Raw genomic sequence first — 20,338 nt, forward strand, 5'->3', positions numbered from 1 at the left:
GAGGAAGGGGAGTGGAGGGGGGAAAAAGAAAGCTGAAGAGAGAATAAAGCATCGAGGGATAGAGACTGCACTGAAAATCTCATTAAATGCTGTTGATCAATAGAAGGGGAAGGAGTGTGAGGAATAGGAGAGCAATAGAGTGGGTATTCTCATTAAGATTCAGTATATGCATGTACAGATACCAAAGTGAATCTCTTTGGAACAATTAATATACAAAAGTAAAATATCGAGAGTGACAGGAAAGAAAAGAAGCTCTACTGGAGCAAAATTACCAATGGGTATGGGAGAAGTAAATGCAGTTGAATATGATCAATATACTGTGTACGTATATATCGAAATAGAGAATTGAAACCTGCTGAAATTGTTCTAAGGGGAAACAGGGCTGGGGGAGAATGCTTGAGATTAATCAGGGTACATTATAGATTTGTGTGGAAGAGTCACAGAGAAACATCACTTGTACAACTAGTGTGTGCTAAGAAGCATCTTAATAAGAATTCATTTTATGCTGAGCACTGGTGGCTCAGGCCTGCAATCCTAGCTACTGAGACTGAGATACGAGGATCCAACCTGGGGAGGAAAGTCCATGAGACTCTGATCTCCAATTAACTACCAGAAAACCAGAAGTAGAGCTATGACTCAAAGTGGTAGAGCGCTAACCTTGAGCAAAAAATGCTCAGGGACGCCCTGAGTTCGAGCCTCCCAACTGACAGCAAAAAGGAAAAAGAGTGCATTTTATTTCAATAAGTATTTCTACTGATTTAAACACTATGTCAGCCCAGCTAAAATGAGGCTTGGAGTTCAAATCTCAGTACTGGTAAATACATAAATTAATACATACAATCATACATACATACATAGTAGGAACCCAAATTGTCATTATACACATTCTTATTTACAACTCCTCATGCTTTTCATATTCATGAAATGTGTGATGTGATATATACTTTGACAATCCAAATAGACAAGTATTTTTCAGTTCTGGTCATCAGCTTCAAAAATTAAACTATAAATCATTACAGTGGAATCTTTCTGAATGATACTGGAACAAAAGTCAATCCATCTATGTCAGAATATACATGCTCACACAGATATGTATATAACAAAATACACAGACACAAAGACATATTCAAAACCACTTTCCAGGTTGATCTGGAAAATTATTAGGCTTTAGATATTCATGAATTCAGAGCCCAAGCTGATTTCCTGTGCCTGAGTTTTCTGGACACTGTTACAATGACTTCATTCAATGAAGACTACAAATCATATTAGCATATGTAGTGGTAATATGCTAAGGGAATAATTATTTTATTACTTATAGTGTGGAAAGGTGAGGAAATAATTCTCTGTAGGCACATGCAAAAATGTAAAAGTCAAGTCAAACCCCCCTTTTTATGTTTAAACATTACTCAGTCCAAAAAGAATTAAGACAATAGTCACACCTCAGAATCCCAGGGCGATCCTTCATCGTTCTCTTCATTTAAACCTAATGTGGACACAGTTACATGTCACATATATGTTAATGAGAATACTTAATACTTTTAAATTTTAAATGCATGCACAGGAATTATCAGAGTGCATTGTATGTTTATATACAACAAACATCTCTTATACAACTAATGTGTGCAAATACAGTATCTTTGGGAAAATGTACATTATTTCATGAACTATTTTCATGAAACAATCATTTTTACTCATTACCCAATGATGGTGTGAGAGTTCATTCTATTCTTTTTCTGTTGTACATCATTTTTTGTGAAAGCATCTCATGGAGTTCTTATATTTGAAATGTACATGCCTTGAATCTACCAAGCACTTTTTTTTTGTCATGGGTCTTGAACTCTGGGCCTGGGCACTGTCCCTCAGCTTTTCAGCTCAAGGCTAGCACTCTACCACTTGAGCCACAGCACCACTTCTGGTTTTCTGGTGGTTAATTGGAGATAGGAGAGGAGTCTCACGGACTTTCCTGCCTGGGGCTGGCTGTGAACTGTGATCCTCAGATCTCAGCCTCCTGAGTAGCTAGGATTACAGGCATGAGCCACCAGTGCCCAGCTTTCTACCAAGCACATTTAAAAGTAGAAAAATGGCTTGGGTTTTAGTGAACAGTAGAATACATAGTTAACATGTTAGTCCCTAGGTTCAGTCACCACATTCAATAAAAAGAAAAAAGAAAGGAAGACGAAGGAGGAGGAGGAAAAGGAGGAGAGGAAGAGGGGGAAAAGGAAGAAGAGGAGAAAGAAGAAGAGGAGGAAGAAGAAAAAGGAAGAGAAACAGAGAAGGAAGGAAGGAAAGGGAAGAAAAGAAAGAGGGAAGGATGGGAAAGAGGAAGGGAAGAAGGAAGGAAGGAAGGAAGGAAGGAAGGAAGGAAGGAAGGAAGGAAGGAAGGAAGGAAAGAAGGAAGGAAGGAAGGAAGGAAGGAAAGAAGGAAGGAAGGAAGGAAGGAAAAGCAAATGAAAAATGATTCAGGAGGTGGTTTCTCACACCTATAATCCTAGCTACTTAGGAAGCTAAAATCTGAGGATCACAGTTCAAAGCCAACCCAGGCAGGAAAGTCCATGAGACTCTTATCTCCAATGAACTACTCAGAAAAATCCAGCAGTGGCTCAAGTGATAGAGCTCTAACCTTCTTTTTTTTGTACTTTTTTTATTGTAAAAATGCTGTACAGTAAGTCAGGCACTGGTGGCTCAAGCCTGTAATCCTAGCTACTCAGGAGGCTCAGATCTGAGGATCACTGTCCAAAACCAGCCGGGGCAGGAAAGTCCATGAGACTCTTATCTCCAATAAACCACTAGAAAACTGGAAGTAGCACTGTGGCTCAACTGGTAGAGTGCTCGCCTTGAGCTGAAGAGCTGAGGGATAGCGCCCAACCCCAGAGTTAAAGCCCCACAACCAACCAAAAAAAAAAAAAAAAAAAGCTCTACAGAGGGGTTACACTTACATGAGCAAAGTAGTGAGTACATTTCCTATTAAGCATTGTTTCCTCCTCCTTTGACAGTGCTAACCTTGAGCACAAAGAGGCTCAGGGACAGCACCCAGGCCCAGAGTTCAAGCCTTGGGACCAGAAGAAAGAGAGAAAGAGAGGAATGAAAGAAGGAATGAAAGGAAGGAAGGAAGGAAGGAAGGAAGGAAGGAAGGAAGGAAGGAGGGAGGGAGGAAGGTAGGAAAGAAGGGAGGAAGGGAGGAAAAGAGAGGGAAGGAGGGAGGGAGAAAGAGGTGGGAAGGAGGGAGGAAGAATGAGGGAAGGAGGGAGGTAGGGAGGAAGAGGGGAGAGGGAGGGAGGGAAAGAATCCATGAGATCCTTACATGACTTTAGATTTAGTGATTGCATTAACTGTTCTCTGGGTAACTGAACATCTTCCATAAAATACAGTGTTAATTGTAGAGGTTGAAAGAAAACAAAAATGTATCATGTTATATTCTATAATTTCCTATGAAAAATGTAACTAAGATTTTATAACTACACTATTGCCCCTCCCTCTGCAATGAATTTTCTTTTCTCCTTTTTTTTTTGACAGTCCTGGAGCTTGAACTCAGAGCCTGGGCACTGTCCCTGAGCCTCTCTGTATTCAAGGTAGCAGCACTCTACTGTTTGAGCCACAGTGCCACTTATGGCTTTTTCTGTTTATGTGGTACTACGGAATCAAACCCAGGGTTTCATGAATACTAACTAGGCAAGCACTCTACCACTAAGCCAAATTCCTAGCCCTCTTTCTTTTCTTTTTTTCTTTCTTTCTTTCTTTTTTTAAAATGAAACTAGAAACTGAACTCAGGAGGTGGCATTTTCTAGAGAAGTGCTCTACCATTTAAGGTCTGACTGAATTCTTCCAATGAACATTTTATAAACTTTGAAAACATAGTGGGATTTGGTAATTAACCTCTAGGAATACATGTACACTATTTCCAAACTAGGAAATGTAGGCTAATAACACAAAAATAGATAGCTGGCTTTCAGCTTACATTTTGTGAAGTTTCATTTAGCTTTTCCATATACTTCCTCTTAAAACCAAGGGAAATAGGATATGTACATTTTATTGATCACAACTCCATTGGACAGATTAGGGCTTAAAATTAGCAATGAGGGGAATTGGGAAGAAAATAGACTCAGGATTTTCTTTTCACAGTAATATGTGCCAAAATTTACCTGATTGGAGTGTTTGTGCATCCTTCTCCACTAATGCCTTTGTTGGAACACCATCTTTCTCTTCAGTGACAAAATGAATTAACTATGGAATGGAATACTTAATAATTATTGCATCTAGCATAATATATGAAGTTTAAATTACTGAGCATAAAAATAATAAAGCCGGGACTGGGAAGGTGGCTCAGTGGTAGAGCGCTTGCCTTGCATGCCTGAGGCCCTGGGTTTGATTCCTCAGCACCACATAAGCAAAAAGAAAAAAGGCAGAAGTGGTGCTGTGGCTCAAGTGGTAGAGCACTAGCCTTGAGCTGAAGAGCTGAGGGACAGTGCCGAGGCCCAGATTCAAGCCCCACAACCGGACCCAAAAAAAAAAATAAAAAATAATAATAAAGCTAAGGCCAGGTGCTGGTGGCTCACACCTTTAATCCTGGTTACTTAAGAGGCTGAGATCTGAGAACTGAGGTTCAAAGCCAGCCTGGGCAGGAAAAAGTCTGTTAGACTCTTATCTCCAATTAGCCACCAGGAAATGGAAGTAGAGTTGCAGCTCAAAGTGGTAGAGTGCTAGCCTTGAGCGCATGTGCTCAGGGACAGCACTCAGGTTCTGAGTTCAGGCCCCATGACTGGCAAAATAATAATAATAATAATAATAATAGGGCTGGGAAGGTGGCTCAGTGGTAGAGCGCTTGCCTTGCATGCTCGAGGCCCTGGGTTCGATTCCTCAGCACCACATAAGCAAAAAGAAAAAAAGCCGGATGTGGCTCTGTGGCTCAAGTGGTAGAGCGCTAGCCTTGAGCTGAAGAGCTGAGGGACAGCGCCCAGGGCAGGCCCCACGACCTGACTCAAAAAAAAAAAAAAAAAATAGACTCTCACAGACTTTCCTGCTGGGACTGGCTTTGAGCCGTGATCCTCAGATCTCAGTCTCCTGAGTAGCTAGGATGACAGGCGTGAGCCACCAGCGCCCGGCATTGTCCCTGAGCTCTTTAAAAAAAAAAAAAAAAAAAATAATAATAATAATAATAATAAAGCAGCTTTTACCTTCATGAAAGGGTGCATCTTGGGAGATTCTAAAAGCCAAAATAGAACATCAATTTTATGTAACTAGACCACATTAACACTATATTCATGTACAATTGATATACAACTGAAAGCCCACGATTATCTCTGAAATTACTGCTATAGGTTTTTGTCCTTAGGACATATAGTTTGCTTGGGTTTTTTTTTTTTTTTGGTCTTTTTTTCTTAGCAAGGACAGACATAGTACAGGATACAATAAAGAAAAATAAGAATAGAGCTTTAATTAACATTAAAATTAGTACTTGCAAAGTGAGATTGTGTTTCCAATGAATGTCATTGGGATAGAAAAGGCGTGCGTGTGTGTGTGTGTGTGTGTGTGTGTGTGTGAATGAGTGAGTGTGTGAGATTGTGCTTCCAATGAATGTCATTGGAATAGAAAAGGCATGTGTGTGTGTGTATGAGTGTGAATGAGTGAGTGTGTATGTGTGTGAACATACAGATGGATGGAGACAAAATTGTCCTCAAATTACAGGAGAACTCAAAAACTGAAAGCTTACTTCATAGCAAAGCTCCAGTAGAATAAAACACCAAGATAGACATAATTAAACATTTCAGATTCATTTATACGACTATAGTAAATGGATTTATATTCTATTCCAAAATTTATATCCTAGTATTCTAAAATGTAAACCACAATGTAATTTCTTTTTGAAATGCTTCTCTTTTGACACTCTCAATGGAGCATTATCTGAAATTTGATCAATTATACAACTAATGACCATTTAATTTACTTTTTCTCACCTTAGATTTAGTAGGTAACTACCAACAGATAATACTGAGTCATTTTCATGCAATTATCCTGTTACGTCTCATGGTTATGAAACATTATGTCTTACCTCTTATGAGTCCTTTCACCATATTATCTGCTCTTGGCTCTGCAGCCCCAATTACATGAGCCACGCAATTTGGTCCAAGACTTGAAGAAAGGCTCTGTGAAAAATCAAGATTTTTGTAAAAATCTTTTCTAGTCACTTTAAGAAGATACCTAGATATCTCATCTTGAAAGCAGTTAGACTAAAATAAAAATATTACTTGAAGGTAACAAATTTAATAAATAGTAGAATACATTTCAGGGGAAGTGTTTAGTAGGTTATTGTATTACTATTAGTGTTTAGCAGTTCGTTATTTAAAGAGGTACAAGATAATAGCACCTTCTACTTATTTTATATATCATTTTTATGGGAAAGAGTTAATCATCTAAAATTCCAATTGAGTAAAATTTTATTTTAGAGAAGAAGCTACCTAGTTTTAAACTTTATAATATATGTAGGCATTTATTAAATTCTTTCTTTTTCTGATGCTACATTTCATTAAAAATGTAAGTTCTCCTAAGTGTATGATCATGTATTCCCTTTTTTACAAAGAATTAAGTCTGAAAACAATGAAAACCTCCAGTGATAAAATAAATGCATTGAAACATACATCTGACACAAAATAAAAAAATATTACTTGAGTGAAATTAAAGCTTCGGAACTGAGAACCTACACAAACTTTCTTGAGCAAGTCTGCCTTTGATCTTTGGCATGGCTATTCACTGTTAACATGCATGGAAGACCAAAGAAATACACCAAAATCTAAAGTACATATTTTAACAAGGAACAAACTTTGGAATATCCCGCTCTATTTGGCATTTCCCAGGAAATAAAAGGCATTTTATCATGTTCATATTTAACAAAAATGGTCAAAAGTTTACTTAGTAAAACAGAATATCAGTTATTTACAATAACAGAAATTATTTGGGGTTCATGATATGTGCCATGTAATAGACCTCCTTGCATGTCCTGCTGAGTTTATGCATAACAATGTGGAAGTATTTTAAGTTAAAAAGAAAAGATCCTTATAGAAATGTATTATAATTTAGTTAAAAACTTCTTTTAAAATATTTTCTTGTTATTTTAAAGCTGATATATAGAGAGATTACAGTAGTAAAACTTTTACCAATAGTAAAAATGGTGGCTGAACATGACGAAGTATTTAAGACATAGAAACAATTTTTGAAATAAAACAGTGTTATTAAGATGCTTTAGTAACACACATTGACTGTACAATGGATGTTTCTTTTTTACCTTCTCAGAAAAACTTGCAATGCACCCTGGCCAATCCTATATCCTCAAGTCCTCACCTGTGATTCTCCTCACAAATGAAGCTATAAAATATCACACTGAGAACTTACTGAATGACATCAAGACTTTTCATATCTATATGTAGCATGCAATATGTACATTTACACATACAAGGCTGGAGCTTTACCTCTCTAGGCACAACATTAGTTCCAAAATATTGGTAGTCTTAGCTAAATTGGACTTCTGAACTTAAGCTGATTCCCTTGTCTTCTAAGCCTGAGCTTTTTATGCTTTATTACAATGACTTCATTTGATGTAGCTTATACAAATTATACTATACAATAACAACGCACCTAACAAATAATACTTTTATTAATTAACGTGTGGAAATGGAAGGAAATAATTCTTTGCAGACGCATGTAGAGCTAGAAAAGTCAAGTCAAACCACCTCTTTATTTTTTTTTGTTCCAGTCCTGGGGCTTGAACTTAGGGCCTGGGGCACTGCCCTGAACTTTTTTGCTCAAGGATAGCATTCTACCACCTGAGCCACACCTCCACTTCCAGCTTTTAGTAGATTAATTGAAGATAGTCTCACAGACTTTTCTGCCTGGGCTGGCTTCAAACTATGATTCTTAGCTTCCTGAGCAGCTGGGATTACAAATGTGAGCCACCAGTGCCTTGCACACTTCTTATTTTTAAACATCTCTCAATGCTTATATCCAATATAATAAAAACAATAAACAAACCTCAGAATCCCAGGGTGAGTCTTCATTTATTTCTTCTTTTAAACCTAATGTGAGCATAGTCAAAGGCAAATCAGTAAAAACATTTATTGCTTTACATTTTAACACATGTACATATCTATCTCCATTTTTAATATTTAAGTAAAAAAACAGCAAGTACTGATCTCAATAGACTGTAACAGTTTTAGCAAGAGTTTGTATGAAGACAGCAAAAATAAAATTTTTAATGAGATATCTTCATTTGAATCTATGTTTTCTCCTTTATTTCTTGTCAGTTGTGGGGCTTGAACTCAGGCCTGAGCACCATCCCTTAAGCCTTTCTACTCAAGGTTACCTAACGCTCCACCATTTTAAGCCACAGAATCACTTTTGATTTTCTGGTGGTTAATTGGATATAAGAGTCTCACAGGGGGCTGGGAAGGTGGCTCAGTGGTAGAGCGTTTGCCTTGCATGCCTGAGGCCCTGGGTTCGATTCCTCAGCACCACATAAGAAAAAACCCGGAAGTGGCACTGTGGCTCAAGTGGTAGAGCGCTAGCCTTGAGCTGAAGAGCTGAGGGACAGCGCCCAGGCCCAGAGTTCAGGCCCCACGACTGGACCAAAAAAAAAAAAAGTCTCACAGACCTTCCTGCCCAGGGGGGCTTTGAACTGCATGCAACCCTCAGATCTCAGTTTCCTGAGTTGTTAGGATTACAGGCATGAGCCATCCAGCACCTGGCTACTCTTTTTATAGTAGTATTTAAACATAGAATTTTCAAATACTTTGATGGAATTACCAGTTCTGTTGTTTTGATGTTTACTCTCAGCAGACAAATTGTCATTATTTATTTTCTTCTGAGAAGTACTAGTACTTTCTTCTGTTTCATTATTCATCTCTGTTGCTACTTCCTATAATTAAAAGGAGGGAAGAGAACATCATTAAAGAGGCAGAAAAAGAAGGGTTGTAGAGAAGAGATGAAAAAGAAGAAACTGGTCCTGAGGCTTGAATTCAGGGCCTGGTTGTGGTTCCTGAGTTTTTGTGCTCAAGGCTAGCACTCTATACTTGAGCCACAGCTCCACTGCTGGCTTTCAGGTAGTTAATTGAAGAGTCTCACAGTGTTTCCTGACTTACTGACTTTGAAGTACGATCCTTATATCTCAGCCTCCTGATTACCTAAAATTATAGGCATGAGCCACCAGAGTCTAGCTTTACAAATAATTTTTATAGTAGGAGAAAAATAAAGGAGAAGGTAACAATGATCAACAAGAAAGGTACTCATTACCTTATGTAACTGTAACCCTTCTGTACAGCATCTTTACAAAATAAAATTGTTTTAATTAAAAACTAATTTTTATTATTGAATGTGATATATGCGTTGTCTATTATAGGAAAATATAATTAGGAAATGATAAATCAGAATCACACCAAAAGGTAACCATTTCTACCTTTTAAAAGTAATACTAGAACTGGGGGAGGTGGGGGGGAGGGAGATGGGAAGGGATGGGAAAGGGAAACAAAGGAGGAGGCAACAATGCTTAATAAGAAATGTACTCATTACCTTGCTCATGTAACCCCTCTGTAGGGTATTTTCACAATAAAAATAATAATACTAGAAGATAGTACATTAATTTCTCCTTTAATGAACACAGATTCTTGTTTAAGGTGGGTGGTATAGTACAATAGTAGTGAGCTAGCCTAAATTGCTGAGGATCCTGAATCTAACTCAAACTATTTTCTCTTTATTCTCAAAAAGATTAATACAGTTTCCAAGATTACACCAATCAAGTAAGATACAGTACTCAAGTCCACTAAAGATATATAAACATGAAATTTGTGAATCAAAACTGATCATTTCTAGCCAGGTGCCCATGGCTTACATCTATAATTCTAGATACTTCAGAGGCAGGGATTTGAATATCACAGTTTAAAGCCAGCACATACAAGAAAATTTGAAAGACCTTTTCTCCAATTAACTAGCAAAAGCCAGAAGTGAAGCTGTGGCTCAAGTGGTAGAGCATCAGCCTTAAGTGACAAAGCTAAAAGACAGGGCCCAGTCTCTGATGTCAAGCCTTAGTCCCAGCACACAGTAATTTGTAATGCATGTAAGGCTTAAAGCAGTTTCTCTCTGTATCACCTATGGAAAACAGAGTTAACTAAAAATAATGTAAAATATTACTAAATCTAAAAGAATTGAAGAATATATTTTCAGCTCTTCACTGAAATTAAGTATAAGGTTAAGAAGAACGCATGCTGTAAAGTATACGAGCAACAGCCTGCCCTACACCCTGACTCAAACCTACAAATCTCTCTATGTATTGAGTCTTTCCTCAAATGGAACATAGAAGCAAGCAAAGGCATACCCTGACTCTCCAGTTGCTATCAGGTGGTAAAATGGCAGCCACACACACACCCATACAGACCCTACTCTAATCATGGCTCTGCTTGGCCTTAACAGAAACCACAGAGGTGTAAAACTTCCTCTCTGTTACACAACTCCGTAATCTATAAGGATGTCTCCATGGATTTCAGTAAAGAGAAGTGGTAATTGTTGGATGCATACAGAGAGTTGTACAAAGATGTAATGCTGGAAAGCTATAGAAACTTGGCTCCTTAAGAAATCAACTCTCCACACCTAAGAGTAGGTGGAGCAGATGGAAGAAGAAATGAACTGAACAATGGAGAGATCAATTCACTAAGATTCTTTAAATACTAGAATTCTTTCCATGACCCCAATGCACAATATAGTCAAGATTGTTGGGGAAAAGACTCAATGATAAGAACAAGAAGTCAACCCACAAAAACTATCCCATCAAACTGTTCAAGCCTTGTCCATGAAGTCTAACAACAAAAAAAAGGAAATCAACTATAAACCAGTTAAAGACTCTAATTTCTATCGATACTTTAATATAAATAGATCCTCCTCTCATACAATCCTACTATTTTGTTATGATTTTATAATGTATTTAATTTTCAATCTGTTATTCAATTTTAGTATTTAATTTACATTTTTAAATTAACTTTTCCTGTTCATCCTCCTTGTCAACTTACAATTCATTTAACTCTTCTTGTGGATTGTGTTTCAGAATTTTCCCTTTTATAATGGCAAATCTAAGAATTGTTTACTCTCAATAACTTTTACAAATCTTATCTCTACAAGTATTTCTCTGGTTATTAATGTTTAATTTCTTCTACTATTTGTGGCTTTTCTTTTTTGTTTTTGTTTTTGTTTTTGTTTTTTATGCCAGTACTGGGGCTTGAACTCAGCGCCAGGGTGCTACCTCTTAGCTTTTTAGCTCAAGACTGATATTCTACCACTGAGTCATAGTGACATTTCTGACTTTTTGGTGGTTAATTGGAGTCTCATGGACTTTCCTGCCTAGGCTGACTTCAAACTTCAATTCTCAGATCTTAACCTCATGAATAGCTAAGATTTATAGGCATGAGCTACCTGGGCCCAGCTGGATTTTCTATTCTTAATAGTATTTTTATGTGGATTGGGAATACAGTGTGTAGAAAAAATGAGAATTTAAAAAAAAACAACCTTACCTTTTGATCATGCATTGAACATGTAGAATGCGAAAGACTCCTAATTTGCACTGATGATTGGCAACTGGTTTCAGTGACATCTTTATTTTTAACACCAGAATTTATGACATCTGAGTAGTATATATTTTCTGGTTTTTCACAATGAAACAATAAATCAAAATAAAGAATATATTAAAATAACTAACTTCAAATAAATCAGCAACACAAGAAAGTAGAATTCAAATAGCTTACCATTTTTCTTGGATTCCTGCATAGCTTTCCATTGGTCTAAGGTTATTAGATTGATATTCTGAAAAAATAAAATACTTTTAAGAATGACAAGATTCCAATTTGATTAAAAATAATTTCTCTATGATCTAACACAAAGCATATTCCAATTTGGTTTTCAATTTCAATTCTGTCACTTATGACTTAATCTATTGATGGGGTAAGAAGTAGGAGAGATGACAGAGATCTCCCCTCCATATTCTGCTCCCCACTTCAACTGATAGTTAAAAAAATACTATGCTGGGCTGGGAATGTAGCATAGTGGTAGAGTGCTTGCCTAGGATGCATGAAGTCCTGGTTCAATTCCTCTGTACCACATAAACAGAAAAAGCCAGAAGTGGCACTGTGGCTCAAGTGGTAGAGTGTTAGCTTTGAGCAAAAGCAGCTCAGGGACAGTGCCCAGGTCCTGAATCCAAGCACCAAGACTGGCAACAACAACAAAAAAAAGACCATGCTATCATTAGATGATAGCCTACACCTAAAATTTATTCTCAGTAGCTTAGCGTACTTCAAAACTCTAACATTTAAAGACATTCTAACTAATTACTTTTTATACTTTGAAGTGTTTGTAATATATATATATATATATATATATATATATATATATATATATATATAAACTACCTCTTTAGGTGAACCAGGTGGCAATTAATTGTTATTAGTACCTTTTTTTTTCTTTTAGAGTCCTGGGGCTTGAACTCAGGGCCTGGGTGCTGTCCCTGAGGTTTTTTTTGCTCCAGGATAGCACTCTACCACTTTGCTCCACCTAGAGCCACTAGGAAGGATGATTTACAACATGAATTGAATTCAGAGGTCATCGTTATTATATGGTTCCTAACTTCAACTGTTCAGTCACAACATTCAAATTTAATTGTATCTTTTTATCATATAAGTAAATTATAAATGAAAGTGCAAGCAATAATTGGAGAAAAGTTTTGCCACATCAAAGGGTTTAACAGAACTGTTACTGTGGATTCTAACAAAATAGATGAGCAAAAATGTTTCTTCATGCTTTGTCAAGGGGAGGGGGTAAATAGGAAGGGCAGATGAATGGAGAAGGGAAGGGCTGGTGAGTACTGTCATTATATTCAATGTACATTATGTAGTAAATTGATTTATGTAACTTGAGGGTAGAAATGGGAGTGGGAAAGATGGCAGAGAAGGATAGAAAGGGTGACATTGACCAAGATACATTATACTCATAATCTGACTTGTTAGAAACCCCTTTGTAAAACTAGTTAAAAGGGAATTTAAGCCAGGCACCAGTGGCTCACATCTGTAATCCTAGCTACTCAGGAGGCTGAGATCTCAGAATCAAAGTTCAAAGCCAGCCTCCTCAGGAAAGTCCATGAGATTCTTTTTTTTTTTTTTTTTCCAGTCACGGGGCCTGAACTCTGGGCCTGGGTGCTGTCCCTCAGCTCTTCAGCTCAAGGCTAGCGCTCTACCACTTGAGCCACAGCGCCACTTCCGGCTTTTTTCTTTTTTGCTTATGTGGTGCTGAGGAATCGAATCCAGGGCTTTGAGCATGCAAGGCGAGTGCTCTACCACTGAGCCACCTTCCCAGCCCTCCATGAGATTCTTATCTCCAATTAACCACCAGAAAACCGAAGTGGCGCTGTGGCTCAAGTGGTAGAGCACTAGCCTTGAGCCAAAGAGCTCAGGGACAGTGCCCATGCCAAATTCAACCTCCATAACCAAAAAACAAAAACAAAAACAAAAACAAAAAAAAGAAAGAAAAAAATTAAAAATTGCTAACTTCCCCCACCATAAAGAAGTAAATGTAGGGGCTGGGAAGGTGGCTCAGTGGTAGAGCACTTGCCTTGCATGCATGAAGCCCTGGGTTCGATTCCTCAGCACCACATAAGCAAAAAGAAAAAAAAGCCGGAAGTGGCGCTGTGGCTCAAGTGGTAGAGCGCTAGCCTTGAGCTGAAGAGCTGAGGGACAGCACCCAGGCCCAGAGTTCAGGCCCCACGACCGGACCCAAAAAGAAAATGCCGTGGACATATATCACATTGCATCTAAAGTCACAAGCTAAAATGATATAATTAAATAAATGTGTCTTAAACTAAAGAAAAATTACACTATATTGATCCCACAGTACACTGTTAAAGATAATTTCATTTGGCCTATGTCATATTATTAAATAAAACTATATTAATGACAAATTTAAATTTTTATGTACCAAATGCCGGTTATTTTTACTGCCATCACACTTTTGCTTTTCCTCAGATGTCCTTGCTATGTATGTCCCTGTTGGAAAAATCCACATATTTACTTAAAATGAGATACAAAGAATGCTCAGATAAAATGATACTCTTTCTAACAATACAATTTTTTAAAATAAATTACCAATAAGAGTTGTATTTTCCATTACCTCAATTATGAGTTTTAATTAAACTAATCTCTATCTGATGAGTTACTTCTTTAGTAAATATTAATTACTCAACTCTTTTGTGTCACTTGGGCAGATTCAACCTTTCACCAGGCTTATGACACTCAGACATTTCAAGTCTGTCTGTGAATATAAATGAATACAGAAACAAAATTTTGTAATGCTTTAGAAGTAAAAAAAACATACTGACTTTCTCAAAGTGGTAACTTTTAAACAGTCAGATAATAACTTTGTAAAATTTAATCCTAATTTTCATGCCTCTTTTGGTGAACACCCTATTTCTTTTTTTTAATTGTATGTATGGATTTATTCGTGTAATATAAAATTACTGGAGGAACAATATATTTATTGTCTCTGTTCACATACTTATTTTATCGTGTACATGTCTAGGGGCATTAAATACAATTCACAGTTCACATTATTGTGTAACCATTACCTCTATCCATCTCCTTACTTTTAATTTTTCCTGAGATGAGAGTCTTGCAGTGTAGGCTGGGCTTGCCTCAAACTCTCAATCCTCCTTTATCAGCCTCCTCAGGACTGGAATTACAGGACTATACTGTTAGGTTTGTTTGTTTGTTTTTGTTGGTCCGGTCGTGGGGCCTGAACTCTGGGCCTGGGCGCTGTCCCTCAGCTCTTCAGCTCAAGGCTAGCACTCTACCACTTGAGCCACAGTGCCACTTCCGGCTTTTTTTTTTCTTTTTGCTTATGTGGGGCTGAGAAATCGAACCTAGGGCCTCAAGCATGCAAGGCAAGTGCTCTACTACTGAGCCACCTTCCCAGCCCCTACTGTTAGGTTTTTAAAAAGAGGTAGCCGAGTAAGAACCACACCATGCACGTGATATTCAGGTAAGGGGTAGGTTTATTCATCATTCTGGCTGGCACCAGGCCATGTTGGCCCTCCATGCAGCTGGGAAAAGACCTGGGAAAGAGAGTGTCAGGGCCTGGACTAGGCCTTACCTAGGGTAGGGGCGGAGAAAGGTGTGGCCACAAATCCAGATGTGACCTCAGCAGATGCAGATGTGACCTCTTCCAGGTGTGCCAGTTGCCTAGGTAACGCAGGTACTGGGTGGAGACTTTGATTCGAGGAGGGTGGAGTCTGCTCGCCATCCAGGAGTGGACCTTACATATACTATTACACCGCCTCTTGAACCTTTTCTCAAGCTAAATGGGAACTCTGCACTCATTTAAACACCAATTCCCTGCCTTCATCCCAACTACAGTCACTACCATTCTACTTCCGTCTCTATGAATTTGATGAACACCCTATTTCTTACATCTGAGATACTTTCTTGACAATTCCATTTCTTCTTCTAGGACTCAGTTTTTTGTGAAGACATTCATCATATGGCACTCTTTCTCTAAATAAAGAGGCCTGGCTTCTTTGGGACTATGTGAAAATAGTGTCTTTTCTTTCAAAGTGAACTGGTTAAAAGCTCCTGCCTTGACCTATGGCTTGGCTCTTGTTAAGGAAAAGATGAATTGCTTTGGGATAAGAAAGGATTTTTGAAATGTTGTCTTAAACTGGTTTCTTGTCAAGATGGGACTATGACATTTTCCAGACCAAGAAATAGCAGAGGGTATGGGTATATCTTGAGATTACTTGCAAACTGTTAATCTTATTTCAAAATCACCTTATGTAAATACATTTTTCCCTATTCAAACTAGCCCATTAAGAACAGATTGTGAACCTAAGCTCAACCAATCTGAGCAAAGGGGCAAGGGCTGATCCATTAGGAATAAATATCAGAGCAGAGTTGAGGGAGTAACTTGGTGGTAACATGTGCTTACCATGCGGGAAATCAGAGGCTTGATCCCAGGACCAAAAACATGGAGGGGAGAGAAAGGGGAGATTTGTGGGGAAAGGGGCTGGAGAATGGAAGAAGGGAGGAAGGGAAAGAGGGAAGAAGAAAAGGAAGGAAGGAAAGAAGTAAGAAAGGAAAGAATGGGAGAGGGAGGGAGAATGGGAATGACAGAAGAGATTGGGCACCAGTGGTTTATGCATGTAATCTCAGCTACTCAGAAGGTTGAAATAGGGGATTGCAGATTCGAAGCCGACCCAGGCAGAAAAGTCCATGGGACTCTTATCTCTGATTGAGTGCCCAAAAAGCTAGAAGTGAAGCTGTAGCTAAAGCGCTAGCCTTGAGCCAAAAAGCTCAAGGACAGTGCTCAGGTCCTGAGTTCAAGTCCCAGGACTTGCACACACAAAAAGAAGAAAGAAAAGAAAGGTAATAAGTAGACTGGGTGACCTAGTGTGTCAAACTAGTCCAGAACTCTTAGGAACAAGAAACTTCATGTCTCAAGTGTCCCAAGTGGCTGGAACTACAACTCTCTATGTCACAGCAGCAAGCTCTCTAATAATAAGCATTTTTAAATTTTGGCCAAGCCTATCCTAATTATCCTCTGTAAACACTAACAAAATTAAAGGATTTCGAACTGAGAAGCTTAAGATATGGAAACATCAAAGTAGAAACATCTAAGTTGACCCTTACATTTTAAAATCCTTTTCTTAGATTTGGAAATAATTTCTTATAAGTATGACAACAACATTTGCATTTTTTATTTCAAGTCATAAGCTATAGAATAATAGTTCATAAAATTCCTCTTTTATATCCATGATCTGTCAGTATTTCTTTTTTCTTTATTTTATTTTTTTATTGTGAAAATACTGTATAGAGGGGTTACAATTACATGGGCAAGATAATGAGTACATTTCTTATCAAGCATTGTAGCCTCCTCCTTTGTTTCCCCTTCCCATCCCTTCCCATCCTCCCCCCCTCCACCCCGCCAGTCAATATTTCTTATATCCTCCTGTTTAGCCATCTTAGACATGGAGCAGATTTAAGAGACAATGTCAAAATTTTTAAAAAGACAATGTATAAAACAATGTATAAGAAATTTTCAATGATGAAATATAATATGAAAATCAAAAAATATCATCTGAATTTTCAAAACATCATACATTGAGAAGCTTTATATATCAGAATCAGTACACTATTTACTGAAAGTACAAATTTGGCTTTAAAGTAACAAACATTACTATTAGACAGAAGCCCTGCCTACTGTGCTAAGGAGGCAACTATAAACTTTATCAATTCCATTGTGTATATATACCACATTTTCTTGATCCATTCATCTACTAAGGGGCATCTGGGTTGGTTCCATATCGTAGCTATGGTAAGTAATGCTGCAATAAACATAGTCGTGCTGATAGCTTTAGTGTGGTCTTGTTTGTGATCATTTGGATAAATGCCCAAAAGTGGGATAGCTGGGTCATTGGGGAGCTCTATGTGAAGTCTTTTGAGGAACCTCCATACTGTTTTCCAAAGTGGTTGAACAAGTTTACACTCCCACCAACAATGCAGTAACGTTCCCTTCTGTCCACATCCCCTCCAGCATCTTTGTTATTACAGTTCTTGATTATAGCCATTCTAACTGGGGTGAGGTGGTATCTCAATTTGATTTGCATTTCTTTTATGGCTAGAGAGGTTGAGCATTTCTTCATGTGTCTATTGGCCATCCTTCTTTCCTCTTCAGAGAAGTTTCTCTTTAAGTCTTTAGCCCACTTATTTATTGGGCAATTTTTTCTTTGAAGATTTGTTTTGAGGGGATTTAATTTTTTTAAGTTCCAGGTATATTTTAGATATGAGACCATTGTCTGTTGTATGGCTAATGAAGATCTTCTCCCAATCCGTGGGCTTTCTATTGATCTTGCTAGCTATGTCCTTTGCCATGCAGAAGCTCTGCAATTTCATGCAATCCCATTTGTCCAACCTTTCTTTGATTTGTTGTGTTTTTGCAATAACTAGTATATGTCTGGGTCAAGCAGAAAAGGTCAGATAAGTTGATGTTAGGGGAATGAGCCCCAAAATAAATATTCAAATGTGTTTTGTTTTTGTTTTTGTTTTTTCCTTTCATGCAATTGTTTCTAACATATTTATAAGATGATTTCTTTGTTGCTTTTTATGTCCCTCCCCCATGGTATGACCCATGCTTGATGTTGGTATAATTTGTGGAGGGGAAGGGAAAAAACAAATCATTTAACTAAGGATACAGGTGGACCCATTGCAACAATGAGATGTACAAGTCGTTATGTCGGAAAACGAACTTTACAACTTTGGTAGGGGGTGGGGAGAGGATCAGGTGGGCGGAGGGAGGGAGTATGGGAAGGGATGGGAAGGGGAAACAAAGAGGAAGCAACAATGCTTGATAAGACGTTATCTTGCCCATGTAATTGTAACTCCTCTGTACGGTATTCTCACAATAAAAATAAATAAAAAGAAAGAAAGAAAGAAAGAAAGAAAGAAAGAAAGAAAGAAAGAAAGAAAGAAAGAAAGAAAGAAAGAAAGAAAGAAAGAAAGAATAAAATAAAAAACTTTATCAATAAGGCCATTTTTTGTTTCCAAAATTCAATTCATTTGACATATCCAAAAGGTTTAGGGGGAGAAAAGTCACCAAAATTTTAGCTATTTTTTAAAAAATAACTAATGTTCTATATTAAGGTTAATCTCTTCCAAATAACTAATAATACATTAATAACAAATACTTTTAGCATACATCTATGTGTTTGTCACATATAGAGAGAAGAAATGAGTGGCTGCAAGTTTACTCCATTTCTGGCTTTCTTCCACCTGACAATCATCTCTGATTTCCATGCAAATATACTGAGACCATCTAAAGTGAATTTCCTAGGTTTCCTTATCATTAACTCTAAGATTAACACACACACTCTCTCTCTCTCTCTCTAGATATATATATATACATATATACACACACATATATATGTATATATACATATATATATATATATATATATATATATATATATATATATATATATATATATATATATAATTCTTACCTCCCATGTGTCTGTTTGCTTCAGGTTTGCCTGATTCACCAGGTAGTTGGAAACCATACCCCTGTGGATGACTCTCCGAAATTTCCTGTTGAATACAATATCAATCAATCATGAGTTGTATATGTTTCCTTGATCTCTGTGTGCAAGTGTGTGTGTGTGTGTGTGTGTGTGTGTGTGTGTGTGTGTGTGTGTGTGTATGCACATGTGCATGAGTGCTAAGACTTGAACCCAGGGCCTCGGCACTGTCCCTGAACTTTTTGTTCAAGACTTGGGTTCTACCACTTGAGCCCACAGCATCTCTTCCAGCTTGTTGTTTGTTTTTGTTTTTTTTTTTTTTGTGGGGGTAGGTAACTAGGGATAAGATTCTCACAGACTTTCCTGCCTGGGCTGGCTTCAAACCACCAACAGACTCCTGAGTAGCTAGGAATACAGGCATCCAGCTTCCTTGATGATTTTTAACAAAATATCTGAATTTTCTGTTGTGAAAGCCATTAGAATTAAAAATAATAAAATGTGTTTTAAATCAGAATATTGTCAAAGAAACATTCATATATTCTGTGATCAAGCAAAATCCATACTTTCAAATGTCTATTGCCTCTCAACAAGGCTAGGCTTCTGGGCTTCTAAGGCCCAGAAAACCATTTGATACATGACAGAAGATAGATACACTTGGGGTAAGGAAACTTTTTTCTACTGACAGCCAGTTGGATATTTATAACATCATTTATAGATTATACAAAACTATTAGCCACAAGAGAATGTGAGAAGCATAAGCATCTGTTCTATCATAGGCCAAATGATTTTGAGGGCTTTATATAGTATATTTAATATTAGCCTACCTAGCAAACCACTGAGGTTGACAGAAAACATATTAATGAACATACATTTAAAGAAGCAAAATTTAAGCCAGGTGTCAGTGGCTCACACCTATCATCCTAGAAATCTGAGGATCAAGGTTCAAAGCTAGCACAGTCAGGAAAGTTTGTGAGACTCTTATCTCCAATTAATCATCAAAAAAAAGAAAAAAATGCCAGAAGTGGAGCTGTGGCTTAAGTTATAGAGCACTAGCCTCGAGCTGAAAAAGCCTAGGACAGTGCCCAGGCCCTGGATTGGCAAAAAAAAATAGATAGATAGATAGATAGATAGATAGATAGATAGATAGATAGATAGATAGAAAAATTACATCTCACATTTTAAATGTTTGTGATTTATATTTGTACATCTGCTGAGTATTTCTAGGGTTTAATTTTGATTAACATCTTAATTAGACCAATTATA

General features: G+C 37.5%; 1 protein-coding gene across 10 annotated transcripts in view; it reads right to left on the bottom strand.

Moving 5' to 3' along the window:
* Positions 1–20,338, bottom strand: part of LOC138832174 (ankyrin repeat domain-containing protein 26-like) — a 130,004-nt gene that overhangs the window by 68,162 nt on the left and 41,504 nt on the right. For all 10 annotated transcript variants that reach the window (XR_011373527.1, XR_011373526.1, XM_070029696.1 and 7 more), the window contains 10 exons: positions 19,061–19,145; positions 13,990–14,057; positions 11,772–11,829; positions 11,541–11,668; positions 8,791–8,902; positions 8,020–8,063; positions 6,047–6,140; positions 5,172–5,200; positions 4,140–4,221; positions 1,440–1,483 (listed from right to left, as the gene is read on the bottom strand). Coding sequence is in view for 8 of the 10 variants with exons in the window: in XM_070029696.1 (XP_069885797.1) it covers positions 1,440–1,483; positions 4,140–4,221; positions 5,172–5,200; positions 6,047–6,140; positions 8,020–8,063; positions 8,791–8,902; positions 11,541–11,668; positions 11,772–11,829; positions 13,990–14,057; positions 19,061–19,145 (744 nt within the window). In the remaining 2 variants the exon portion in view is untranslated. The remainder of the gene's footprint in view (positions 1–1,439; positions 1,484–4,139; positions 4,222–5,171; positions 5,201–6,046; positions 6,141–8,019; positions 8,064–8,790; positions 8,903–11,540; positions 11,669–11,771; positions 11,830–13,989; positions 14,058–19,060; positions 19,146–20,338) is intronic.

The sequence above is a fragment of the Dipodomys merriami genome, unplaced genomic scaffold, assembly GCF_024711535.1.
Source record: "Dipodomys merriami isolate MVZ:Mamm:240054 unplaced genomic scaffold, mDipMer1.0.p SCAF_2, whole genome shotgun sequence".
In the NCBI taxonomy this organism is placed as follows: domain Eukaryota; kingdom Metazoa; phylum Chordata; class Mammalia; order Rodentia; family Heteromyidae; genus Dipodomys; species Dipodomys merriami.